The sequence below is a fragment of the Lolium rigidum genome, chromosome 5 (genome assembly GCF_022539505.1).
Source record: "Lolium rigidum isolate FL_2022 chromosome 5, APGP_CSIRO_Lrig_0.1, whole genome shotgun sequence".
Taxonomy (NCBI): domain Eukaryota; kingdom Viridiplantae; phylum Streptophyta; class Magnoliopsida; order Poales; family Poaceae; genus Lolium; species Lolium rigidum.
Genome location: NC_061512.1, coordinates 88,963,123 through 88,981,993, shown reverse-complemented (window position 1 = coordinate 88,981,993; position 18,871 = coordinate 88,963,123). Strand labels below are relative to the sequence as shown.

General features: G+C 46.5%; 1 protein-coding gene across 2 annotated transcripts; it reads right to left on the bottom strand.

The window, feature by feature from the left end:
- Positions 1 to 1,236: 1,236 nt before the first annotated feature.
- Positions 1,237 to 7,225, bottom strand: LOC124654250 (leucine-rich repeat receptor protein kinase HPCA1-like). 2 transcript variants are annotated; one of them, XM_047193269.1, is made up of 20 exons: positions 7,125 to 7,225; positions 6,272 to 6,541; positions 6,068 to 6,188; positions 5,901 to 5,969; positions 5,581 to 5,655; positions 5,411 to 5,482; positions 5,002 to 5,163; positions 4,849 to 4,923; positions 4,695 to 4,766; positions 4,547 to 4,621; positions 4,382 to 4,450; positions 4,220 to 4,294; positions 4,066 to 4,137; positions 3,792 to 3,929; positions 3,224 to 3,714; positions 2,968 to 3,129; positions 2,739 to 2,890; positions 2,422 to 2,641; positions 2,095 to 2,327; positions 1,237 to 1,980 (listed from the first exon to the last, which is right to left on the bottom strand). In XM_047193269.1, the coding sequence occupies exons 2-20, from the start codon at positions 6,351 to 6,353 to the stop codon at positions 1,513 to 1,515; spliced, it is 2,883 nt and encodes a 960-aa protein (XP_047049225.1). In that variant the 5' UTR covers positions 6,354 to 6,541; positions 7,125 to 7,225; the 3' UTR covers positions 1,237 to 1,512. The 2 variants fall into 2 exon arrangements, with proteins under 2 accessions (XP_047049225.1, XP_047049226.1); XM_047193270.1 differs by having other exon boundaries at positions 2,739 to 2,875; positions 5,901 to 5,972; positions 7,125 to 7,224.
- Positions 7,226 to 18,871: the final 11,646 nt, after the last annotated feature.

Sequence of the window (18,871 nt, the reverse complement as noted above, 5' to 3'; positions counted from 1 at the left end):
GGGCTCGCCACGTCGTTGCCGCCGGCAGTGGGGCTTTCTCGTCCCCTGGCGTGGTAGATCGGCGCGGGAAGGATCCTCCCCGGTTGGGTGTGGTGCGCTCGTCGGGCACCACATCGTGTTGGCTGCTCGATGCGCGACTGAGTGAGCGGCGCACGACGTCGTGAGAGGCGGCGTGCCTAGGGCATCGACGGCGCGGTGTTGTGAGTGGTGGCGCGCCTAGGGCATCGGCGGCACGGCGGACGACAACCTGGGCGCCGGTCTAGGCGCCGTCCTGGTGATGGTGGTGGTGGCCACCGGCGGCGGGCCATGCCGACGGTGGAGGTGCGAGGTGGGACGGACCAGATGGGCGTAAGCTTTAGGTCGGTCTTGTCCTTTCCCTCTCCGCCATCTTGGTTTTCGCTGGTAGAGGGTCGGCCGGTTGCAAGGCGTCGCGCCGCGTAGCCTTGGTCGGCCTGGGATGGTCGGCATCGCTGGACCCGAACTGAATAATGGTGGCGGTCCTAGGGTCTCTCTTGTGCGAAGGTGAAGACATGCCTGTGCCCTGCCCTTCTTGATTTGGTCGGATTGTTGAGTTCCGGAAGGCGCCGCCGGTGAATGTAACAGTGCTTCTATTGCCTGGAGTTTGCTGGATCGGGTGGTATTCGGTCGTGCGCGCTCATGCTTTTATTCCAACCATTTGGTTCTGGAGGGAGCAGTGCGAAGCTCTGTTCTGTGTTGACATCAAGTGACATCTTGGTCCATCTTGGTCCATGGTAAAGTCAGAAGAAGAGAATATCATGAAGGTCGGATTGGAGGACTAGCTAAGGGAGGTTTTAGTCTTGGCGCTGTTGAGAGACTTGCTTGGTGCTCCGGGCTTCGCAACAATGGTATGAATGTGGGAGCGGCAGCACAGATGAAATTCAGAGTCTTACCTTTCCGGGTGAAAATCCATTGTCTAGCCTTAACTGGTTGTGGCTTTAGGGTGAAAATCTAAGATCTTTGATCGCGCGACGATAGCGTTGGTGCACTGTTCCCTTCTTGAAGGCGTCGGTTTTGGAGAGTCTGAATTTCAGATGTAGTCTTGGTGGTGGATGTATTGCTGTTGCTAGGCAGGGATACTGTAGCGGGCTTTTTTTTAGCTTTTCTGTTTCTCTTTTTTTTGGTTGTGTGCATCGCCTTGTTGTAGAGAGGTTGTGTGTAATTGGTATCTTTTGATACTAATATATTCCCTTTATCGAAAAAAAAACTAGTATTGTTCTTCCCTTCAGATTGTTGTGGCAGTTCTAGTTTATTCATCAAGTAAAAATTAGACTAGCTCAAACCGAAAATCATAAGACGCTTCTAGTTTATACATCACCTAACGTCGCTTCAGTCAAAATTTACACAGATATACCCTGGTAGTAAGCTGTACCAAACATACCACAATACAAATTCATTTCAGGTACTGTACCAGCTTCCCTGAAGAAATCCCAGGTGGCTTCAGACTTCAGATCGCGCATCACACTTCAGATCACGTGTTCACTTCAGGTGGCTTCACTTGGGCTCCACCCTCGACGACGGCAGCCCGGCGCCGCTGTACTCGGACGCGCTGTCCCCTCCGTATGGGTGGCGCGGCGTTCTGCTGGCGTAGCTCATGGACTCTGACGCCGACTCGGTGACGCCGCCGGCCAGCCTCGTGATCCGCTCCAGCTCGCTCACTGCCTCGCCCATGGACGGGCGGTCGGTGCCGGCCTCCTCCACGCAGCGCAGGGCCAGGTCCACGTAATGCTCCAGCCCGCCCAGCGACGACGGCGACGCACCCAGCAACGGGTCCAGCAGCTCGTGCAGCCCGTACAGGTCCTTGCTCCGGTCCATCGCCTCGTGCACCTCCCGGACGATGTACCGCCCGCGTTCCAGCGGCTTCTTCGCCGTGATCACCTCCAGCAGCAGCACCCCGAAGCTGTACACGTCGCTCTTCTCCGTCAGCTGCTGCGTCATGTAGTACTCAGGGTCCAAGTAACCCTGCCACGTGTTCCAATTGTGTCAAATTAGCACTGTCCAACTTCCGACAACAGCTTAATTAAGCTTTCGTATAGTATACTATGAAGTATGAACTGGTCTGAGCGTGAAACTAACCATTGTGCCCTTCACTTGAGTGGTGACCTGCCCTCTTTCCTCGCCTAGAAGCTTGGAGAGGCCGAAATCTGCAACCTTAGCGTTCAATCGCTCGTCAAGGAGAACGTTGCTTGATTTGATGTCTCGGTGGACGATCGGGGGTTCTGCGAGCTCGTGCAGGTAGGCGATGCCCTTCGCGGCACCCAGGATGACACGGAGCCTCCGCTTCCAGTCCAGCCGCACGCCCGACTTCCCTGGAGATATTTCCAGGAAACGTGCATGAGCAATAATAATGACAAATGATGCATCTCATTCATGCTGTACTGATCGATCTGCGAGAAATTTCACCTGCGAGGCTCTCTTTCAGTGTGCCATTGGGGATGTACTCGTACACTAGCATCTGCTCGCCCTGATCAAGGCAGAAACCGACGAGGCTGACCACATTCTTGTGGTGAACCCTGGACAGGAGCTCAATCTCGGTTCTGAACTCCAGGTTTCCCTGCAGGGATCCCTCCTGGGATCTCTTGACAGCAACCAGTTGCCCAGTGGGAAGTGTCCCTCTGTAAACCTACAAGTAAGTACCAACAAAAGCTCTGAATATTTATCAGTTCTGGAAATGTATGGAGTTAAATGCATGCCATGCAGGATCACAATGTCTATTTCACCTTCCCAAAGCCACCGTTTCCAATGTCATTCGCCTCCGAGAAGTTATTGGTTATCTTCTTCAGTTCAGCGAACGTGAAAATACGCGCGCCGCGCAGTTGCGGCACACTGGTGCTGGTGCTCTTCATATCCAAAGAAGCTGCAGATGGTAGTGCTACCTCAGTCAGCAATCAACATGCAAATCAGTCAATAATGATTGGTGCAAAGATGAGATGGTTGATAAGCGCTAACCAAAAGACTGGCTTCTCTCTTCAGTCCTGTTTGTTTTTTTCTTCCTTCTGCCGATGACAACAACAAGAATGAGCAGTATTGCAACAAGAACCCCACCACCGGCTGCAACTCCGACAATAAGTGGCAACTTGTTCGCCTTTGATTTAGATATTACTAACGCCTCTGTATATACAAAAATTGGCTCAAATGATACGGTGGCATGCAATGGTATCTTATTCCACCGTCTAAACTACAAATTTTCAGTCAATGAACTTACCACTGGCAAAAGGGTATTGTTGGCCAATGAAATAGTATGGCCCGAAGATAGGAGGTGGCTTGTACGTCTGATTACTCAGAATGAACCCAATTTCAGAAATGTCTCGTTCGCCGAACAGTATCTTGTTGCTGGGGAATACCCCAAGATTCATCTGCAAGTTGTTGTTTGAATCAACGTATGGGTTTTCAACAGAAATTGAGTCCACCGGGATACTGTATCCCAAGAACTTAGCCTTCATGCCCTTCTCTAGCTGAATATAGTATGAGCCATTGGTGAGGTCAGAAAATGATGGTGCTCTGAAGAACAGTGTGCCTTTGTATGGCACGGCACATGTGCAGCTTGGGCTCAGAAGCTGGCTTGAGAGGCATGTGGGTGGCAGCCCAGCACAGTTCTTAGAAGTAATATATGATGGTCCTGTCGGGTTAGATTGTCCGGTCGTTTTGCAGTATTGTTCAGTGCTCCCCTGGTTGCAAATTGGATTTCCTGAAAGTCTGAGACAATGGGAATTCAGTGAGCAGACAATCCATCACAGAAATGTAGGTTTTGATGAAAGGCAGAATGCCATTACATGAGTTTCTTGCTGTATTGGGATCCCCCAACAGTGATGGCTGTGATCTGATTGTCCTGCAAATCTATTTTTTGGAGCTGAGTACTGAAGTCTGATCCAATATTTAGTGTGCCGTTGAAACGGTTGCCCCGAAGCCTCCTGCATTGTCAGCTAGTAATAATTTAATTGAGAATGAATTGTATGATCATAATATATTTGTAGATTCTTCTTTCTAAGTCAGCTAGCAGTGCACACTTAGCACTGCCTTGCAAATGAGCAAGTAGTAACTACTCACAGTGTCTGAATTGCAGGAAGGCTAAAAAGAGCTTGGGGTAGCTGTCCGCCAATACCTAGATTCTCAAGGTATCTGCAGTGGAAAAGAATTCAGACAACTTTTCCTGATGAATTAGCACAAGTGAGAAGATAAAATGACAAGGCTACAAACTTACAATGAAGTCAAGGATGGCAAAGCGGTTAACCAGGATGGATCATCAGATGCATTAAAGCTATTGTTGCTCATGTCCCTGTAACAAAGTTGCAAGCAATGCAGAAGTTAGATAATTACGATTTAAGCGCAGCTCTAGGGAAGTAAAGATGAACTCATCACTTACACAAAGCTGAGGGAATTCATTCCTGTCAGCTCTGGCAATGGACCACTTAGCTGATTGTTTTCAAGATGGCTATAATCAAACGAAAAAATGGAATTGAGGTAAGCCTTCTCATTTAGGATTGATACTGGAAACAAAGAGTACACAAAAAGGAGAAATAAGGCTCACAATTCAGCAAGCTTGGTGAGGTTGTTAATGTTACTGGGAACTGGCCCGGACAACTGATAATTGTTATCAAAACGTCTGCACCAATAGAACTTCAAGATAAGAATAATATATGCATGCTAGTATCGTAATGTGTAAATAATCTACTTACAGAACTTCCAGGACATTAAGGTGGCCTAAAGTAGAAGGTATTCTACCAGAGAAGTTATTGTTGTCAATAAGCCTGGAAAAGATGGAACAATCACTGGATCAGCCTCACCACTAAGTTCAGGAAGTTATGAGTTGAAGATCTGTGTTAGTCTTACAGATGTATCAGCTTCATGTGTGAGCTGAAAATCTGGCTTGGTATGGTGCCAGAGAGTTGATTGACCCCAAAGTGACTGCAGAAACATGGTGCATAAATGAGATGAAAAAATCTTCAGATTTCAAAAGAAGGTCATTTATGAGAATGTACTTACAAGTGCTTTGTATTTGTCAAATTATCCAGCCCAAGATTTATCCCGTCATATACAGGAAGTCCTCCGGTGAGCTTATTGTCAGCCAGGTCAAACCAGTATAGCTTTGAAAGGCCACCAAGTGATGGTGGTATGCGGCCGGTAAATCGGTTGGAGTTCAAAGATCTGCAGGCAGAGTGCAATGACCAATCTTATTTTACTGAAACCAAGGACATATCACAACATCGATGACTAGGTGAAACCATACAAAAGGTGTAGGTTGGAAAGTAGTATATGAACGTGATTCCAGATGGGGCAACTTATATGTGGTTAAACAGAGGTTTATAAATTGTAAATATGTCATTTCCTTGTGGAAAATTGACAATAAATGTCCATAATGTTAGATACATATATGTTAGTTTGAGGCCCTTACAGAAATATCAGATTTGAGAGCTGGCCAATCTCTGTAGGTATTTCACCAGTAAAGCTGCAGCCAACAAGGATTCTGCAGAGAAACGAGAGAAAAGATAAGTTAATAAGAATCTATGCACTGAAACTTTTGGACTTGCAAACCACTTGGGCCCTCCAAGTTTCATTACTCACAAGTTTTGGAGGTTGCTCAAGCTTCCCATGGATGAAGGGAGAGAGCCACCCAATTCCTTGTTGTAGGACAAGTCCCTGGAGCAAAAAGAACCAAATATCTCATAAGTTTGCATATAATCTGAAATGTAAGTTATTTCATGCTTAGGCCTGATACTGAAGTTCTTCATCGAATTTTGGTGAAAATACCAATTGAGAGTTGAATAAAAGAGAAGCAGGATTCATGATTGAGTAATGTCGTTTTCATTTAGGTGTTCTTTGCACTTTTTAACAAAGTAAGAAGTATAAGGTGCTCAAACTGAAGTAGAGAGTATATCGCTTACAAGTACTGCAATTCTGACAAAGACTGAATATCTCCTGAAAGACTACCGGAGAGTCCAAAACTTGACAGTCTTCTTAAAACATCCACCAAAGCAGATAATGTCAACTGATGTTTACAAGTGAAAAATAGATCGATAGCCACATATAAATCTCTGGTACTGGTGCTAACATTGATGTGACCCTGTCCTGGGTACAAATAATCCCAACCCACTTGTCACCGCATGGATCATTGCCAACCCAGTTTGATGGTTTGGTGTTCCATGAAGCTGCAATACCCGTGAGGCCAGAAGCTGCAAACATAGACGAGAAGAACATGATGAAAAAATTGGAACTGCAGTAACAAAAGCTGATAAAAGAACCGAAAAATGCATACTGTCTTGTGTATTTGTATCGGCCAAGATGACAGAAGCCTGCACCAGAACAGTGAACAAGATGAGCCATGGAGAGAGCTCCATGCCTTGCCAGTTTCTTGAGGGATCCCTGGATTCCTTTTAGTTGCTCATCTATTTCAAGGTCAGCAGCTCTTCTTACATCGCAATAGACCACTAGTTATAAGGGAGACACCGATTGCCTATTCATTCTGAACTGGTCAAGGACTTCAACCGTCACTCTCAGCTCATCCAGCAAGTAACCATCGTACCGACTACTTGGCCAAACAAAACGCAAGAAGAATTAAAATGTAGTCAACGGTTCTACCACTTGCATTAGGAAAATGACAGCCTGTCGTAAGTTAGCCCTCGATTAAGTGATTGGGTGCTACATTGCGATTGCTTAATATGAGAAGATAATCAATCAAGGAGATATGTTGAAGATATTGGGCATACAAGTCTTTGACCAAAACAAACGATGAGAGGACAAACTGTGCAGGTATACAAGGATATATTGTGAGTAGAATAAATGTGGAAATTCCTTCCTTTCTCTACGAAAATATGTACTCCTAATTGAGTTGCTTAGTTTTTACTTTGATGTGGAACATTCTAGTTGTTTATCGCCTACATGAGCTCAACCTACTACAGGCCAACTCATGCACAACCAATTGCAAGAACATGCCACCTAGTGGGGCAACTGGGCACTTGTTTAGAAGAGTGGACTAGTACAACGAAATTTCCTAATTGTATCAATTGGCTCATCGGACTCGCGAAACACTTTCTCAGCTTGTAAGCTTGCAAATTATGCCAGCAATTATCCCCGAACCATTTCCCGGAGACGGATATTGCTTTACCCACCTGCATTCCATCCTCAGCGTCGTGGACTCGTGCTGGGCGGCTTCCGTCGCCCGTACTGGCCTCCCGCCCAAGAGCGGCCCTGATTTTGAATTGGCTGCCGCCACATCCCTGTATCGTCGTCGTGACCGCCGGCTCACCGAGATCCATGTGACGGACCAGAGGAGCCGGCGGCGGTAATCTGGTGGGGCCCTTCTATTTCCCTTTCTTTTTACTTGGAATGATTTTCTAGCGGATGAAGATAAAGTGACGCTGCTGCCAGGTGTCATCCTCATTGCAGGTTCCAAACAGCTTGTAGGCGGGATCGTCTGTGCTCGCGAGGAGCCGTTGTTGCTGCAAGTAGGTGCCCATCGTCGAACCGTCATCGTCGACTTCCTCCTTCACCTCCGGCTTCGAGCGGTGGAGGACACATCTATCGTGCGTCTGTTGACGCGGCTCGCGGATCCTGACACCATGTGCCAGGTTGCGCCTTGCCACAGGCATCGCTCACTCCTCCTTCACCTCGGGTTTGGGCAAGGGTGGGGGGACGCGGTTGTAGGAACGCACAATGCGTGTCGGACCTGAGCAAGAAGAGCGTGACGAATAACTATGGGACGATGCGCCTCTCGGGAGCCACTGCCTGGCTGGTGGTGCCAACGGCGGCGGTGATGGCGGGTACTCCAGTCGAGGATCGCCCGCGTCGGATCCCCTCGACGAGGTCACTAGCGTGCGTCCAGGCCACCCAAGAAGAGGTGGCGCCACGCCGTGTTCTTCAAGGTTGATGGGTCGATGAGGCTGTCGAGCCGCTGCATGTTCTCCCACCGTTGTACGTCAAAGAAGTCTGACCACCATCTATCATTATTCGCGGCCGCCTAGGTTGGATCGGTGCGCTCCTCCGGCGACAGGCAACGCCGGTGGTTGCGGATCTCCTTGAACCACCACTCTTTGCAAACACGTGGCTCTAGCGGGACGCTAATGCCATTGGGGGCCATCCTCCAGCCGCCGCTGATGGGCAGCCGCGTGTCGGGTGGTACTAGGTACCGCACGTCTTACAGTGCCCAAACTTCGGCGACGGTGAGGCTTGCTCTATGGTTTGCGAGGGAGAGAGCATCGACGGTCATACGGTGAAGCCGTTCGCAGTGGCAGCTGTGGGGCAGCGGTTGCTTGACATGGTGGCGTGGATCTTGTAGGTGGATGAGGGCTATGGTTTGCGAGGGAGAGAGCATCGGCCAATAGAGCGACGATTGTGATTTGTGAAGGAGGCTGATGTGCGTGGGAGCCTTTTACGCGTCGAATACATTCGAGCGGGCGGTGGCTCGCATTAACGCCGATGAGAAGCATCGCTACACGCCTGTGGAAACTACCCGCTGCTGGGAAAGATGCATGTTTATTAACACCACTTGACCGAAGGTAGGATATGCGTTAAACCCATGTGGCCAGAACCTCTATTCAATGACATCGTGGCCCACCACTCGACATGGCGCTTCGCATGGCGTCCGACACCCCTGCAACGACCCATGTGTATCAGAGACGCACCCGAGGTGCCAAACGACATATTGGGTTGTGCCAGACCGAAAGGGTCTTTGGGGCGTGCGGCTAGACGCGGTCAAATGTCCGGCACCCCTCAAATCCTTTTGTGGACGCTATGGTGCGACGACTGGAGATGCTCTAAGGGTATTTATAATGGTAGAGAAGCCACCTCTTTACTTAGTACTCCACATTATCTGAAGAACACAATAAATAATGCATTATCTCTTGTTGACATCCCTCTCAATTAATGAGAATTAATTAAATTGAGTACTCGACTTCATATCGATTTATTAGTCTTTTGGGTAATCCCTAGGTTGTTAATTTGATCGACTTAACAAGAGTTATATACAAGAAAATATCAAAACTTCAGATGATATATTTTCAAATGTTGTAATTTTTATGTTATACTCTCTCCGCTCATAGGTATCACGTGTATAGTCTTTGACATGAAAATTGAAGAACGCACACGGGGGACAATTACACCAAGTTTGGGCGTGATTACTGATAGCTCCAAATATTGACGCTTTTTAGTAAGGATTTTCACTACCTGGTTTCATTGGGTTTTCATTGGATTTTGTGTTTCAACTAATGTTAATATCGCAATCCAAGCAAAACCTTGTTTTGAAATATGTATTTCAGCCTTTCAGGAAACCATCACTTATGAAAGATCATAGAGCATTTATGAGCTTATTGCAACAAAATATGAAGATTTCCTATTGAACCCAAATTGATCAAGGCACAGGTTTAGCGGGCATCCGTATGGGTGGGGACGACTGTACCATGCGCCTATACTGTGCACCGCCGCCTTCCCCATATCAATACAAGCCCTTTTCGTAAAGGAAACAAGAAGTAAAAAAGCAGAGACACATCCACCATTCGCACCAGAACAAAGGATATTTGATCTGAAGAAGGAGAAGACGATCATCGACTCCCGCGAAGATCTACCCCCTCTAGATCATCCACATATGCATCACATCCCACTTGTACTTAGAGAGAGAGATTCATACTTGTAAGATTAGAGATTAAAACCTCTATTCCATCTCGGTTTGTATTTAATTTGATCTTCAACTATTGTGGCTTGCTACGATAATATCGAGATGAACTCCATTTACATTGTTATGATATCATTGTGTTGTTCTCCTCTCATGTGTGAGTAGATTCCATAGGCGTGGGAGATTTAGGGGATTGGTGAGATGTGTTGTGTCCATTCTATTTCATCTATTTGTGAATTATGATTAAGATGATTAAGTATGAGAATGAATGTACATGTGCACATTGTTATCTAATTTAAGGGCCGAGGTAACATGATCTCAAGAACTCATAGACAAGAACTTGTTTGCTAGCGAGTCGGTGACCCCTGAGTGACACGGCCAGTATCAAAGAGGATCTAGAAATACTCGAGGATAAACAAGGAACCACCAAGCTTACGGCTTTGATCTGGTTTAACCACCTAGGCAAAAGTATCATTGGAGAAAGATGAAATCTACCAAGAGGAGTCTTTCTCTCTTTGGGTTTGCTTGCCTACTCAAATTTAAATAGAAAGAATCAGATTCACTTATCACATTTATTCCACCAGGCACATTCACTATCACCATGAACTGAATCTCCTCGGGCCTAATATTTCATCTGCAGTTTTTATATTCCTAATAGTTTTTTACTTTTATGCATTTTACTTTCAATACTCAAAACTCCTATATTCACATTCACCTTTTTCCATTTCAATCCTTGCAGTCAATTCACCTAAGACTTGTGACACCTTGGGTGTGATAGAAACACCGCAGATAAACATCCTACTAAGATCCTCGTTGGGATACGATATAAAAACGAAAATAATACTTTCACGAAAACATGCATGAATGACCCTATGACATGAGAAAATAGAGGAGTTTGCAAAGATAAGGAAACACAATCCAATCTCAAAAAAATATCCATACAAGTTGTGCACCTTATATCTAGGAATGGAGGGAGTATAATTTATAGTATATAAGTCAAATTAACAACCTAGAAATATGTGAAGGACTAATAAACCGGTTTAGAGGAAGTAGGAAATTGTGTTGATAAGGTAGTACACGTGGTACAATGAAGAAAATAACATTCTCTTAATTTATAAAGGGTCATCACTCAGCTAAGGGAGTCAACCTTCTCTTTCTTCATTCTCTCTCCTCCAACTAAGCAAAAATATTAATATGGAGACCTTAAAGGAAGGCTAACTTCACCGCATTGGACATGCTCCTAAGGGCATGAAAAATGCTCCATGTTGTAATACTTCCCCAACTATCCATTTAGGTTCGGATGGTCCCTAAGAGCATCCCCAGCGGTTGGGGCTCCCCAGGCCGAAATCTGGCGCTATTTAGCGCCGGATGGATGTATTTTTTGGCCTGGGGAGGCCCATTTTCCCAGTGGCGAGCCCATGGTCGCCTTCTGACGCGCACCCACCATGTGCATAGCGACGGTGCAGTCGCCGGGAAGGGTAACCGTCGGAGTGCCCTCGACGCATTGAACCGTCGTAATGGTCCGCGAAGTGGTCTGGAGAGCCCAAACGCCTCGCCGGGAACGGTCGAAGTGGCCTCAACGCGAGAACCGCCGTAATGGAGCACGAACTCCGTGGAAGAGCAACCGCCACTCTCTTCGTCGAAATACCTACATATACGGTTTCCGACGGCCGACGCCATTCATCTATTCTCTCCTCACCATCTTCTGTCAACCATGAGCGATCTCTCCTGGCCATCGGACACCGACAGCGAGGGGAAGCCGCCTGGATGGCGCCATTGGTGGGATCAAGCTGCATCGTCCAGCAGCGATGATTCCCCCCCCCCCCCGTCGGCCAGCGAGGACGAATGGGATGACGACGAGGAGGATGACGAAGAGGCCGAGGAGCAGGCCGAGGAAGAGGCCGAGGAAGAGGAGGAGGAGGAGGAGGAGGAGGATGACGAAGAGGCTGAGGACGCTGACGACGAGGAGGACTCAACTGCCTCCGACGAGGAGGTGATGAGCCGGAAGCGTCGCCGCCACGACGATGAGGCGGGGCCATCTAGGAAGAAGAAATAGTTTAAGTTTGTTTTGAAGTTTTATATGTAATTTTTATGCTTATTCGAATTATATATAATTTGTCTATGTTTCACCACTTGAGAGTTCAAAGCTTTCGTTCGACGAGGGTATTGCCGTAGATCGGGAAGACGAGGGTAGTGCCGTAGATCGGGAAGACGAGGTATTGTCGTAGAAACCCAGACCATTGTCGCTGACAGGTCGGGGCAACCAGACGATTCCCGCGATTTTCTCTCGTCCGGAGTCCCGAGCGCTCCCCGGGGGGCCGGGGACGGCCTGGGCTCTCCGGACGGATGAAAGGCCCAATCTGGACGAAAACGAGGAACCGGAGGCGCGACTGGGCCGTTTTCGCCCATCCGGATGACAAAACGCCGTCCTGGGGGCCTCGTCGGGGAGACGGCTGGAGATGCTCTAAGCGCAACTCAGGTGGCTTGGAGAGCAAAGTAATCTACTGCTCAGGAGGTTGCCTCTTCACAACAAAGGCTAACACGGTAAGTCCCAAAAGATGTCACCTTGGATGTTTGGAACACTCAATAGTTTCTCCATATATTTTAATCAATATTAAATCATGGGGAAGCATCATACCACTTAACCCATAAATCATGCCCTAGCTACATGTCATACGTGGAATACTAGATAGGTATACAAGATATCTTGTGTATTGAGGATGTATACAAGATACAATCAAGAGTTTTGCTTATCCGTGGAATACTAGATAGGTATACAAACTTCAACTGGATGAAGAGTTTTGCTGATCCGTGGAATACCAAGAGTTTTGATTTCATCAGAGACGATGAAGATGCTTGCATTTGCAAGAAATTAAGTGGGAACACTGAGACATAGCTATAATATTATATGTGGATGACATATCATTGATTATAAATGATGTAATTATGTACTTGATGTGATTAAAATGTTTCAGTGAAGATTAACTTCAAAGAAAGGATATGGACTAAGAACATATTTAGCGTCAGGATCTATGAAGATAGATTGAAATGCATAATAAGTTTAAGTTAAAGTACATATAATAAATATTGAAGTAGTTCAATATGAAAACGTTAAGAAGGTGTTCTTTTCCATGTGGAAGTTTAACAAAGCTTGAGCGTATTTGACACTCAATGAGTAAAAACACATGAGTGATTTTAGATCACGGATAATATGTACACAATCAGATGTCATGTGCTCTAAAGTGTTAGGAGCAAATATCAGAATGATTCATGCGATCATTGGACAAGAGTAAGAATATCCTTGAGTACTTTGGAAGAGCCAAGGATATATATAGTTTTGTATGAGGTAATGACAAACAGATCGATGAAAGGCGTTGCACCAATATTATTTTGGTCACATATAAAAATAAATTTCAATCTCAATTAGGCTAATGCTGTGTTTGCATGCATGGAATTGGGCTCGGAATCACCGAATCTGGAATTCATGGGCAGTTTCCACCGTTTGGATAGGCCTTAGAATCACAGCCTGGAAACTGAGACCAAATTCCACGGGCCGAATCGGTATGTGTTATCTCGACGCGAAACATTCCGAGGTGAGACCCTCGGAATCGCTCGGAAACTGTCTGGGCTCTTCCTGGCGAACGACCAGAGAGCAAGCAGCGACACGCCTGTCCCCGTCGCCGCCTCCGCCTCCATCCCGAAGACAGCGACCGGAGCCTGATGACAGCACGCAGGTTCGGCCCACCTCCTCTCCCCGCCAGTTGCGCTCGACGGCGGCCCTTTGCCGCAATCTTTAGCAGGTCCCGGCCACGGGAGGAGGCGCCGCGAGCGGCAGCGCGAAGGAGCTCGGGCGCTAGCAGGCGGAGGCACCGCGAGCGGCAGGGCGAAGGAGCTCGGGCCCTAACAGGCGGAGGCACCGCGAGCGACAGTTCGGAGGAGCTCGGGCCGTAGCAGGCGGAGGCGCCGCGAGCGGCAGCGCGGACGCGCTCGGCCCCTAGCAGGCGGAGACACTCAACGGCGGCACTTAGCTCAGGGAGGCCGGATCCAGCGTCGGAGACGGCGGCCGCCTCGTCGACAAGTGCCGGCCGGAGCTGGGAACGATGGGGATGAGGCCCCCGTCGTTTTATTCTTTATTCGTTTTTTTTAATATGGGCATGATGGATAGGTGTGGTCAATTTATTTTGTGCTGTGTTTGCTAAATAATGTATATAGTACATTCTAATATATAAATTTTACATGTGGATAAATTTATATTGTTCAAATTCGACAAAACACCAATATCCAGGGTTTGTACATCCAAAAAGAATTTGGAATTGGGTTCACCCTTTGATTTCAAGGAAATTTTGAGCACATCCAAACAGCTGAATTCTATTTCAGAGCCAATCATTTCCATCTCAGATTTGGAAACTGAAAGTCCAATTCAATTCCATATAGAATTCTATGCATCCAAACACAGCATAAGTGTTCATTAAGAAGGTAGCACAATTGGCTAGAAGAAGTCTATGCTAGATTTAGATGAGTTCTAAATATTATGACGGATACTACAAACAAAGGCAGAGTATGTCATTGTTTTGGCAATGACCGAGAATTTTTGAGTCGAGAAGTTCTTTGAGAACTTGGTATAGTTCCGGTAGTGTCAGAACTATGAAGCTATATTGTGTGTGACATATTTCAGACCGCGGAATTAAGGTTCCACCAGAAGACTAAACATATATGATTAATGCCGACTCATTTGGAAAATGAGTGATGCGTGGAGACGCAAATGAATTGCAAAATACATACGTTTATGAGCGTGTCAGATTCATTGACTGAAACCTCTCCCATGAGAAAATATGATAAGCACCAGAAGCCCACGGTGTTAGATCTTTACAAATGTAAACTAGATTATTGACTCTAGTGCAAGTGGGAGACTGTTGGAGATATGCCCAAGAGGCAATAATAAAAATGTTTATTGTTATATCTTAGTATTCATGATAAATGATTACATCACATGCTATAATTGTATTAACTAGAAATATTAATACATGTGTGTTGTGTAAACAACCAGAGTACCTAGTCCTCTTGTTAAGCTAGCCTGTTGATTAATAGATGATCATGGTTTCCTGATCATGAACATTGAATGTTATTAATAACAAGATCATATCATTAGGTGAATGATGTGATGGACAGACACCCATAGTAAGCATAGCATAAGATCAAGTCATTAAGTTCAACTTGCTATAAGCTTTCGATACATAGTAACCTAGTCCTTCGACCATGAGATCATGTAAATCACTTACACTGGATGGGTACTTTGATTACATCAAACGCCACTGCGTAAATGGGTGGTTATAAAAATGGGATTAAGTATTCAGTAAGTATGAGTTGAGGCATATGGATAAAGAGTGGAATTTGTCCATCCTGATGACAGATAGATATGCTCCGGGCCCTCTCGGTGGAATGTCATCTAATTAACTTGCAAGCATGTGACAAGGTCACAAGAGATGACATACCACGGTACGAGTAAAGAGTACTTGTCGGTAACGAGGTTGAACTAGGTATAGAGATACCGATGATGAAACCTCGGATAAGTAAAGTATCGCGCGACAAAGGGAATCGGTATCGTATGTTAATGGTTCATTCGATCACTAAGTTATCGTTGAATATGTGGGAGCCATTGTGGATCTCCAGGTCCCGCTATTGGTTATTGATTAGAGAGGAGTCTCGATCATGTCTGCATAGTTCACGAACCGTAGGGTGACACACTTAAGGTTCGATGTTGTATAGTAGATATGGAATATGAGATGGAGACCGAATGTTGTTCGGAGTCCCGAATGGGATCCAAGGCATCACGGGGAGGTCGGGAATAGTCCGGAGAATAAGATTCGGATATGGGAAGTCATTGTCATGGTTACCGGAAAAGTTCAGGATTTTTCGGTATTGTACCGGAGGTTCTAGAAGGTTCCAGAGGGTACCATAGTGGGGCCCACCTATCCCGGATGACCAACATGGACCGAATGACAAGGTATCGACTTGTCAATGCCTACAAGTTGTAGACTAGGGTTTTGTCGGAAGTAGAGGGCAAGTAGATCTCGAGGGTATCAGCCGGAAAAGTACTCGACTGCTTATGACAATTAGGGTTGCGTGAACAATGACTCAATCCTCTCTTTGTCCCTCGACTCCCCTTTATATAGGAGGTGGAGCCGAAGGTTTCGTATTACGCGAGTTTACAAATTCCGGGAGACTCTTTGAGTCCAACCCGTGAAGTTACAAATCTCTTTATTCCTAATACAACTCTATCTTTCCTTATCAACTAATTGGGCTTCCGATCTTCATATTCTTTGACTTCATGGGCCTTCAGTAAACCCCGGGTACCATCTTCGGCAGGCCCATTGGGGATGCCTATGTCAGTAGCCCCCGAGATTTTGCTTGAATCGGAGAATCAGGGAAAATCTCCAACTTTACAATTATCATATAACTTCTTCGAGTTACACATATCTTTAATAGAACAGTCATATATTGTACAGGGATAATGGTAATTGGGGCTAGTTCATCTGACGGATCAGGTACTAGTTAACTGCTCTAGTGGCAATCCGCAAAAACCTACTTCAAGATCACGTCCCTGGACATGATCTCGGATACTGGCGTAACTCGACATGTGCCGCTTAAGGTCTTACCGGATGTCGAGTTCCAGTCATGTTTTATCGGGTACCTAACGCGTCCGTTAGGATTTTTCTTCGTATCTGTTGATACGGAAAAAAGTAGCAAACCACCGTCAGAGACGGTGCCACGCCGCACAGGACGGATCCGGGGACTTACCTTTGCAAAGTTTTGCGGCATTCAGAGAATTATTCGCGACTGAAGGCGCTCTGAGAATATATTGTCGAGTGCCTTTTTCGGCTGATGGAATAGCTCATTTATTCGAGTCAACGAATGACTTGTATATTTTTATCTTGTCCTCCCGATGGGAGTATATGAAGAGTTATTTGTATAACTCGAAATATACCAATCATGTTGTTTTCCAAATTCATCGGGCACGCGAACAGCGTTCGCGATGGGAGTAGCCCCCGAGGCTACAGCCAAGTGCTTGGACTTGGTTGTAGGCTCACCATTTTAACACCTTTTATTGCTATATTGTCATCTTTCTGCTATTTTTCTCGGGTGCGCGACCAACATTTTCTTCTTTCTAAAGTAGCCCCCGAGCATTTGATCAAAAACTTGTATTTGATCAAAAGCTCTCGAGATTTTCATCACTTCCTCATTATCACCAATCTTCATGACACTGCAGCCGAAATTTCTCTTTGCTAAAGTGACATCAGTGCTGACGATAGCCACGACCGCGGTATCGGGAAAACGCGAGTTCTGTCTTGTCGCTGACCCGTGGACCCAAAATCTGCAGCACATTGACACGTTGCGCAAGTGGGGGACACATGTCCTTCGCTTTTTCTGGCACGCGCGCTGTAGCGCCTGTCCAGTTCCTTCTCAGTGAAAATACATTCTTACCCCTTGAACCACGTGTGAAGAATCCAATCCGTTCTCATATCATCCGACGGTGCGTCGATTCGAAGATTGACTATAAAAGACCTTCTTCTTCCTCCGTTCTCCCCTTCTCTGCGCCGTACCTCTGCTTCTCTCTCTCCAAAATCCCCATTGCCAAATACGCTCCTGCGCCCGTGCTTACTTCCCTACTGCAGCCCATCCCACTAGATGCTGTCGCGGTCTAGGCTCACCAAGCACACCTCCCCCATGGCGACGGAAGGCCTGCAGTCCTCCGAGTGGGAGAGATCTAGGATCTCGAATCAGGATGTGAACCTGCTCAAGAAGCTCGGGTTCACGAAGCAGGAGAAGACACTAATCTTCCCCGGCGAGGAGAGCTACCCCACGCCGCGCATTGGATACCGGGTAACTTTTGTCGACCACCTCATCCGCGGCCTAGCTACTCCGATCCACGAATTTCTTCGTGGATTGCTCTTTGTTTACGGTCTACAACTCCATCATCTCACCCCCAATTCCATCCTTCACATCTCCATCTTCATCACCCTCTCTGAATGCTTTCTCGGGACCCCTCCCAACTGGGGCCTGTGGAAACGCATATTTCTCGTCCGCCGCAACAGCTCCCACACCACCGCCTACAATGTAGGTGGTGTAGTTATATGCGTCCGCCCAGATGTCGAATATTTCGATGTCAAGTTCCCTGACTCTGTTCAAGGGTGGCGCAAAAGATGGCTTTATGTCCAGGAGGCGCACAATGACGTGCAGGAGTACAATGTCGCTCCTTTTGATGGTGGCGAAAAAATCGTTCATCATCGTTCGTGGGACGCGGAAGCTTCCGATGAAGAGAAAACAGCGACAGATGCACTGATGAAGCGCATTCATGAACTCCAGAATACCCGCGGCAAAGAGCTGTCGGGTATTCAGATAACTGCGTACTTCCTTAGGATTAGGTGATGGCGCGTGATGCACACGTCCGTTGGGAACCCCAAGAGGAAGGTGTGATGCGCACAGCAGTAAGTTTTCCCTCAGAAAGAAACCAAGGTTATCGAACCAGTAGGAGATGAAGGCCACGTGAAGGTTGTTGGTGGAGGAGTGTAGTGCGGCGCAACACCAGGGATTCCGGCGCCAACGTGGAACATGCACAACACAATCACAATACTTTGCCCCAACTTAACAGTGAGATTGTCAATCTCACCGGCTTGCTGTAAACAAAGGATTAAACGTATGGTGTGGAGAATGATGTTTGTTTGCGAAGAACAACAGAGAACAGAGATTGCAGTAGATTGTATTTCAGATGTAAAAGAATGGACCGGGGTCCATAGTTCACTAGTGGTGTCTCTCCAATAAGATAAATAGCATGTTGGGTGAATAAATTACAGTTGGGCAATTGACAAATAGAGATGCATATACATATCATGATGACTACTATGAGATTTACTTAGGGCATTACGACAAAGAACATAGACCGCTATCCAGCATGCATCTATGCCTAAAAAGTCCACCTTCGGGTTAGCATCCGCACCCCTTCCCAGTATTAAGTTGCAAACAACAGACAATTGCATTAAGTACTGTGCGTAATGTAATCAACACAAATATCCTTAGACAAAGCATCGATGTTTTATCCCTAGTGGCAACAGCACATCCACAACCTTAGAACTTTCTGTCACTGTCCCAGATTCAATGGAGGCATGAACCCACTATCGAGCATAAATACTCCCTCTTGGAGTTACAAGTATCAACTTGGCCAGAGCCTCTACTAGCAACGGAGAGCATGCA

What these genes read in the sequence shown, in the direction of transcription:
- LOC124654250 (XM_047193269.1), bottom strand. Translation starts at nt 6,353, where the DNA reads ATGGAGCTCTCTCCATGGCTCATCTTGTTCACTGTTCTGGTGCAGGCT. An exon ending in CTCTCAAATCTGATATTTCT is followed by an intron (nt 5,164 to 5,410) that starts GTAAGGGCCTCA and finishes CTCTGCCTGCAG; the next exon opens with ATCTTTGAACTCCAACCGAT. An exon ending in ACAATACCCTTTTGCCAGTG is followed by an intron (nt 3,130 to 3,223) that starts GTAAGTTCATTG and finishes TTGTATATACAG; the next exon opens with AGGCGTTAGTAATATCTAAA.